The sequence below is a fragment of the Galendromus occidentalis genome, unplaced genomic scaffold (genome assembly GCF_000255335.2).
Source record: "Galendromus occidentalis unplaced genomic scaffold, Mocc_1.1 scf7180000077451, whole genome shotgun sequence".
Classification (NCBI taxonomy): Eukaryota; Metazoa; Arthropoda; class Arachnida; order Mesostigmata; family Phytoseiidae; genus Galendromus; species Galendromus occidentalis.
The window spans coordinates 1,372,101-1,380,259 of record NW_003805439.1 but is presented as its reverse complement, the minus strand read 5'-3'; the positions used below and the strand labels follow the sequence as shown (position 1 = coordinate 1,380,259).

At 52.0% G+C, this 8,159-nt stretch overlaps 1 protein-coding gene across 1 annotated transcript; it reads right to left on the bottom strand.

Annotated features, from left to right (window-relative positions):
- Nucleotides 1-3,900: 3,900 nt before the first annotated feature.
- Nucleotides 3,901-6,676, bottom strand: LOC100904565 (uncharacterized). Its single transcript, XM_003743851.2, has 7 exons — nt 6,384-6,676; nt 6,012-6,158; nt 5,352-5,534; nt 5,035-5,201; nt 4,779-4,927; nt 4,260-4,672; nt 3,901-4,153 (listed from the first exon to the last, which is right to left on the bottom strand). The coding sequence occupies exons 1-7, from the start codon at nt 6,577-6,579 to the stop codon at nt 4,020-4,022; spliced, it is 1,389 nt and encodes a 462-aa protein (XP_003743899.2). The 5' UTR covers nt 6,580-6,676; the 3' UTR covers nt 3,901-4,019.
- Nucleotides 6,677-8,159: the final 1,483 nt, after the last annotated feature.

Genomic DNA, 8,159 nt, shown 5'->3' with positions numbered 1-8,159 from the left:
CTGCAACACCATGAAGTGCCTTCGCCAGATCAGCTTGGAGCGGTTTCCCTCTCCAAAGACATGCGCAGAAGCCCTGCCTCCTCAGTTCTGACTGAAGGAGAAGCAACGTGGGACTGCGGCAGTTCTCTTTTTCATTCTTGAAGGCAGAGGACATTCGGATAATTATGATTTGGATAGGTACGCGGCATCCACGGTCGCGCCTAAAGCCGTGATTTGCCCGGTTTCGATCCTGACATGATCCGCGAATCTCGTCATTCCCGAACTCGTTACATCCTTATCTGGGTATGGTTCTCCCTGGCAAGAGGAAGTAAGGTCGACTTCACAGCTACGTTGCCGCAGAATCCACGTCCGAGTCGAGCGATCTTCCAGAATTCTGGCACGCACTGAGGATCGTGAAGTGAGAAGCGCCTCTCAAAGGTTAAGGTTATATATCCATGATGGAAGCCCACCGCGGGAGAAATTGTGCTCGAGGCGCTCGTGCTTAGAGCCTGCATATACGCGCTCGAGACAAATACGCTCACGGCCGAACACACCCACGCATTTGGCAATCATTGCTCCAAAAACTCATTTGAGCGCGTCAAGTCATGCGCACGTTTGTTTCGAGTGCAACTGATCCTTGAGGGCGAACAGTCTCTGAACGCATCCAGTCATGAGCCAATCTTGTCTCAGCGCATTTAGTCCCGAGAGCATCGAGTCATGAGAATTTTGGAGAGCGATTTCAAAAAGGAGAGACGGCCCGCATCTGGATAATGCTGCAGCGAGACGCAATGGCTGATTGATCAATTTTCAATTCTCAAATTCTTTCATTTCAATTTTTCAACATAAAAGATCCAAATATAGGATGATACTCACGGGGTAGCCTCAGCAGCATATTCAACCATTTTTTTCACTCGGAGGTTTCGAAGTTACAAATGAAAGCAGCAAAACGTGACCACAACACAGAGAACGTGGACGTGTGAACTCTCCAACCACAACGTGGTCTCAGAGATGGCAGCGGCTAGATTGTTGTCGAACCGTCACAGAACAGCGGAGGAGTCTGACTCATTCCTCATGCAGAAGACGTAGAAAGTCGTGTAGTTGACGAAGTCGTTGAAGACCCCCATTATTTATTATTATTCATTCTTATTTGTCTACAATGATTTATTATTATTCATCTAGACATTACTGTCATGTGAACCGTAGGGACGGCGGACGGCTGTACGGGCCGTATTCTACAGGCCAAACTTTTCAGGACCGTACTTTTCCGGCTACTGTTGTAAGGCTCCGCCTAAGAGCGAGCTGGGACATGGCCGTTTCCTGGTCACTTCCGGCATGGGAGTGACCTGTTCGGCCGGAAGCGTCGGTTGCTATTTATGGCCACATCTGGAACACTAACGTATGCGGGTTGCAGATCCAGAATTTTTTCTTTGGGGGGGAGGGGGGCAAGGCTGTTGTCTCGGTAAGGGCCAATATGGAGACCCATAGGCCTGAAATAGATTTCGGGGAGGCCAAGGTCCCCTCCTGGATCCGCTACTGATATGCGGAGGTAAACTCGGCTACAGCGGCTTCGACGAGATGAACCCATTGCGAGAGATCGTCTAGGAGACTCGAACATGGTCTCGAGCCGCACTGCAGGATGAATATTATGCGGACAGTGCCGTACTCGGTGGCGACGGGATCTTCATTCCGCCGGAGGATGTCGGGAGAGATAGCCGTATGAGAGCATCCCCAGAGAGGGAAATTTCCAGGATGCTTTCACGAGCCGCTGCAATGACTTCGTCCGAGCGGCGAAGATTCGACGTTGCCTAGAACGCTAGGCTGGCACGAAGCAGGTACATCAACCTCGGTAAGCCTGCGGATCTTTGCAGGATGTGGGAAGCGACATGACTGCCGGCGTTAGCGAGCCTACCGGATATAAGCTCGTGGGTTAATGACCTGTCCGCCAACGATTCAGGGACTCCGGACTCGACCGAAGGCTAAGCCAGGAGCTCCAAGTTCTTCTCATTCGCGATCGGGCGACATCCGGAGGTCCCATCCGATACCTGAAGGAACGCGGCATCCTGCTCTTCCCGCGAGACGCCTCTGATGAAGAGCTCACGCTGTGACGGTCGGATTTCGAGTCCCTGAAGAGGGACGCTATCCTGTATCGGGCGAACGTCGTCAGCCGTCTGAGGATCCGGGAAGTCTGGACTGACCTGAGTGACGTAATCGAGATTAGCTCGCGGTGATCTCGTTCAGACCTCAACGACTCTAATGTACTATGAATTTCCAGGTTGAAGGTCAAAGGTGAAAAGACTTCTCCCTGCTGGCACCCCGTAAGTGAAAGCGAAACGGAATCCCCGAAAAAGATCAGACTCGGCTTATGATGAGCCTGGAGTACTACATATGATATCAATCTCCGGAGATCGCTCATGGACCTGTGTCAGCATAGTGTCACGGCCGGCGGTTGCTATTGAACGCATTCCTGAAGTCGATCATCAACAGCACGACTCTGTTCATTCTAGACAAGGCGGTGCGCGCTGCGTGAATCAATTAAGCTACCGAAGATAGGCGGCCGCGCCACCTCGAGCTCGGGATGGGAGGATCTTTGCCGTAAGGCGTCTCAAGACCCCGCCTACCGCTATGGGTCTCAAGTCTCCACTAGGTTTCGGAGCAGCCACAAGACGAAAACAATATCCTAGATGTTCTGAGGGGTCTGCCCGCGCACGATCCGGACGCAAAGTCGGGCGAGACTCTCGAGCAGAATATGGCTTATCTCACCACCAACTGATATAAGGTCGAGGATGTGTTGCGGAGTCAGATCCCCAAAGCCCCCAGAGGTGCCCGGCGGGAAGCTCTTGAGGGAGTCCATAACTTCATTTGGAGAGGCGTTGTCGGGGAGGTCTGACCGCGGGCAGCGAGGGTATCATATCGTCTAACTGCGGCGCGCAGGATGCAGACCATCGTTGTCGTCGACGGCTTCTACAAGGAGATGAGTGAACTTCCGCGCGGCTTCGGTTCGGGTGACTTGCGGAATTCTATGGAGAGCCCGTGGGTGTTGCTCGAGGATCGCCGGGCTGGGCGCGACACGTCGCTGAAAAAATCCGTCGGATACCGTCGGAGGACTAGCACGGGTTGGTGTAACATAAGGCTGTGGAGTGGCGGCAGGTGACGTAGATGGAGCTAGGGCAGGTGGGCCGTTCGTGCCGCAAAGGATGCCTGAGCCCCGTGGCATTGGCCACAGCATAGTTACAGACTGGGCGAGTTTCTTTAGATTAACTCGTTCCGGAGCGAGCAGCAGCGCGGGTAGAAGCGGCAACAACAATGTTCGACTTATGCATCATTCCGATGTGAATTCTAAGCCCTCGGGCGGGATTCTAACGAAGATCTTCGGATAACACTACTTTAACGATAAGATGTTCCGAGAACTCGAGCAGCTACTCGGGAGCCGCCAGGAAACGGCTATGACCTAGCTCGCTCTCAGGGGGAGCCGTACAATGTACGATTCCGGAGAGTACGGCCCGTACAGCCGTATACATGGTTCACGTGTTCTGAAACTCTCGGATTCATCTTTTTCGATTTTGCCCTCTCAGATACGGATAAGGTAATCTTGATCGTAACCCCTGCCGAGGGCGATCATCCTCTTCGAGGAATATCCCAGCTCGACGCCCCGCCTATGGGATAGCTCATTGCTGCCAGTCGTCGGATCGTTGCGCTCTGATCCCGATCGGACCGGTCTTCTCCGCCCCCATCGCCTACTTGACGCCGGGGGCGAGATCTTCCGTCCAGAAAAAAATCTTTCCCAGTCTGGAAGAACCCTCTCAGAGCTCGCACAAGTCGCACCTCGGATGCCTTGGGGATTTTGAGATTGTGGATCCAGGACAATTGCTCACCCCTGATGCATCGGCCGTATTTCACAAGAATAAGCTTGACAGCGTTGACATATGTACATGTTCTCGACTTTATATTTTTCAGGTGTTCTTGTGGCTCGCTCTATACAGAAGTGAACATTCGAGACTTATGGAGGAGAAGTCGCATATACATTTGGTCCGAGCTGTCCCTCAGACGCGGTCTTGAATGCGCCTCCGGAAATCGCAGAAAACATGGATGAACCACGTTGCGAACAGGCCGAAGTTGACGAGCACAAAGCCGAAGAATAGCGGTTCGTAGTTCCCCAGCGTATCACGGATGTAACCTGAATGAATTGAGTGAAGAGCCGGTTAACTATTTGAGGGCATCAAGAGGGAGAGCATTCACGGGAGGAGCGTACACATTCTGCAGGTGTTCTGATCGAAACTCACCAATCAAGTAAGGCTGGAAGCCGATAGTGATACCGGTCACGAAGTTCATGACTCCTAAATTCAGCGCCAAACTCGATTCTTCGCATTCCTCAGTGACCATGACCGTCGCTAGGATATTTCGGCAGCCTCCAGTCAGGCCGACGAGGAACGAGGCTATGAGCATCATTCCATAAATATCGACATAAATTAATAGGAGGTACGAGGCGCCCTGCACCAGGAAGGTTGCCGACATGAGCCAGGAGTGAGCAAACAGTCGGAGGTCGATAAGTGAGCCAGACAGAACCCGCGACATCAAGTCCCCTATGGTGAACACGGTCAGAATGAGAACACCTTGCACGGAATCAAGATGTCTATCTGTCGCGTAATCCAAAATGACCAAGAGGTATGCTGCGAGCGTGAAAACGGTGGCCGCCCTGGAAAATATCAGCTGAGATTAGGTAAACGATATGGCGGAGATCTCTCCGGAATCAATTCTCAAGACGGCCGTAGTTTCCCTTGTCTCCAAACTATTTTTTTTACCTCGAGATGGTGATGTGAATGAAGCCCAGAGAAAGCCGGCCTTTTTTGCTCGCATCGAGAACCGCTCCAGCTGGCTTAGGTCGCGAATTGACGAGCGGCCTCCTCTCCCGCAGAGACTCAACGTCGCGGAACGAGCCCGTGTGACTTTGCTGAAAATTGGGGTAATGAGATCATTGAAAATTCCTCTGGACAACCGACGAGCGTAGTTTCCAATCAACGAATCGGGTGGAACTGACTTTAGTGAGACCCAGCTTACATGGCTCTTCAACAGGATGCTTCCGACCAAATAGTTATCTGTGCTCAAACTGATCTCTGAGAAATGCGAGCCTGACCCGGGCGCGCCAGAAGCGACGTTGGATTCAGGAGCCGCGGGGACACGATCAACGATAATACACCCAAGCAGCATGCCAAGGTTCGCAGCGCCTGAAATCAAACACGGTCATACATTGCTTCGCCTACCATCATTATTAGCACCATCAAGAATACATTGCTCGGAAATTATCAGGAGCCCCGTCCGGCTTCGTCGAGGGCTCATTTTCCTTAGGACTCCGCGTCAAATTCTGAACCACTCACCCATGACGAAGAGGCAGACTCGGAAGTTGTAAGTCTGTCGGATGTACTCATAGAGGACGGGCATCGCAAAACCGGATACGGCGGTGATTATGTACATTCCAGATATGACCGTTCCTCGATACTTCTGGAAGTGTCGCATGAGAATCACAAACGGAATCACTTCACTGCAAGCTGATCCGAGTCCTGTAATCGAGGAAACGAGGAAAATATGTTAAGATGCGGATCGAAAATGGGGAGCTCTACTTTCAATATTCCTCGAGCGTCACATCATCTCTGCTCCGAGGTTCAACGGAAGCGGGAATCGGACCTCGTGTTCCGATTCCCGCTTCTTCTCCGAAGACGTTTCAGTCAGGCTCCTTAGGTCCATGGCATGACAAGACTCCCGTTCCGACCGCGATATTTTTTCGGGAGGTCTCGCTCGATTAGAATCGCTGTACGAGGAGATTGGAGGGAGAAACTCCGCTTTAATCTCCAGCTCCCGTTCTACGCAGCAGTGCGGATGTGTACGGAATTGAGCCAGCGGAGCGCTTTCTGCGAATCGGAAATCCCGTCCCGCTCTCGAACTAGAACCGGTGGAGCCGATTCCTCGCGTGCCTCATCGTTGTCCCCCTAATTCCGCGCAGAGCGAGCGTTCGAGGGCTCTATTCGCGTCAAACTCACCTTGAATAACACCGATGAGAGCACAAAGTGTAACGGCTTCGGTTGCCCACAGGGCGGCCACCATCATCGGCAGAGAGCACAGAAGTGCTCCTAAAACGAGACAGAAACGCTCCGAGGTCTTCTTCAGCAGATATCCATAGGCGGGACCTGAAACGGATGATTCTTCCTCAAGTGACCGAACTCCAGGGTGTGAGCTCTGTGCGGAAGCGGAGGTATCCCAATTTCGTGGTCAAAGACTTGATCCCACCAGAAGGGAAGCCTCTGACGACTCTTTCAAGAAGGAACATTCCCCGGAATTCCACAGAGAAAATTTCTCCGGGACAGGGTCTGACAGACTTCTCCACCGATTCCCAAAGCTGAAACCAAACTTACCGGCAAGCTGGGAGAGCATCACGGCGAACGTGGCCGGCCAAGACGCTTGCTCTCTCGTCAGGTCGAGCATTTGCATCGAGCCCACGTAAATCACCGAAGAAGACTTCAGAACAGCCATGGCGAAGAACGTGTAGATCAACATCGAGAACGCCACACCGAAACATGGCAGCGAATCCGGCTTGGTCCTGTTCGCCATCGCAGACAAAAATCCTTCCGACTGAACGGCTTGGTCGAGTAGAGTTCACGAAGGTGACAGTGAGTCTAGCACGTTCCGAGACTGACGGTAGTGATTTGATGATCTGGATGTGAATCACGGTACTTTTGTATGCTTGGACGGTACAGGTGAATCTCTCAGGTACAAGCCTCCCCTGAAACATCCTCCTCCGCTGGAGAGGGTCCGTCGCTATCAGCAAGCTCTGCCATCTTCCTCCTCTCTGCCAACCCCTGTGAGCAGCAGATTTTCGAAAGCTCCGCCCCCGGACCGAAAGTTCAATCTTGATTGGATTCGGTGTTTAGGATTCGGCCGCATAGATATCAAGACTGAACTCAATATGAGACTGAGTTCTCGCTATCGCATAGACACCGTGGGAAATCAGCGCAGCGGGTTCAGCCGCCTTACCTCGAATCGACTTATCTTCGTTCGAAGCTCAGAGATTCCTCGGACCTTGAACGCGCTCTTGTCGTTGCATCTGTTTGGGATCGATCCGCGTGAGAATCGACACCGCTCGAATTTTGAGGTCGTTTCCTCGCATGATTGCCAAATTGTCTAGAGATCCCGATTGAAGTAGCGAAAACAGGTTCGCCACCACTGCGCAGGGTCTCAAAGACCACCGTTCCTCTACCGACGATGTAACGCCGTTCCTCTGCCGGTGATCTCGTCGAGTTATTTTCGAGAAACGTCATGGTCGAGTATCAGCAACTTGTCTGCCCATGTATTTTTCTATTGTTGAAACGGGGAGGTCGTTCGTACATGTCGTGAAACACGTATTCGGCTGTTTGACAATTTCGCCTGCTCTACCATGCATTGTACTTACGGATCGTGAAAATCTCGCTACGAGAAAATTCCATGTCAGGGATGATTTCCTGCTCGTGGGTCTTATTTCCCGCAGACTAGCAGCTCGCGCTTGATAGGATAGACCAGAACCTCAGTTTCGGTTTTTTGATTGTCGGATGACGTCAAGCGAGCACGTTCGAGAGCGCGGTGAGCAACATTACGTCTCACCGGCGCCGCACAAACGTTAACCTTCCAGGCCCAGCACGGAGATAAGATCGAAGGAAGAATCTTCTCATTGCGTTCTCATGCAAACAAAGTAGAATGACCGCCATGGACGGAAAAAGGTAGACTAGCGTTATCTTGAAGTCGCGTTGAATACGTCGTACTATCAGATGAGAGAAAGATCCATCAGGTGGAGATGAACGAGGATTGTTGGAAGAGACATAGATATCGATCCCTTCTACGGGTTTTCCCGGAGATATACCCCATGTGTCGCGCTGCGGCTCTGAGTTTCGAGTAGAGAACTCATGAACACCTCACAGAACCAGCAGATTGGAGCGACACTCCCGGCGAGAACGAAGTCGCCTTCCGCTACAATCATATTTCTTGACGTCCGCGGCAGTCCAACGTCATCTGGTTGACGGAATCGACCAGATCACGAGCATAACTTTGAATTACGCGGGGTACTCCCCCCTCGGTGGCCGAGATCCGCCGGCGATAGGGCAGAAAGGTCATACGACGTCGTTGTGATTTTTCATCAACCCATTCCATTTCTAATAATG

Coding starts and splice junctions, on each gene's coding strand:
- LOC100904565 (XM_003743851.2), bottom strand. CDS start 6,579: ATGGCGAACAGGACCAAGCCGGATTCGCTGCCATGTTTCGGTGTGGCG. Junction 5,535..6,011: donor TCTCATCGGTGTTATTCAAG/GTGAGTTTGACG, acceptor CCTCGATTACAG/GACTCGGATCAGCTTGCAGT. Junction 4,154..4,259: donor CTTCCAGCCTTACTTGATTG/GTGAGTTTCGAT, acceptor CAATTCATTCAG/GTTACATCCGTGATACGCTG.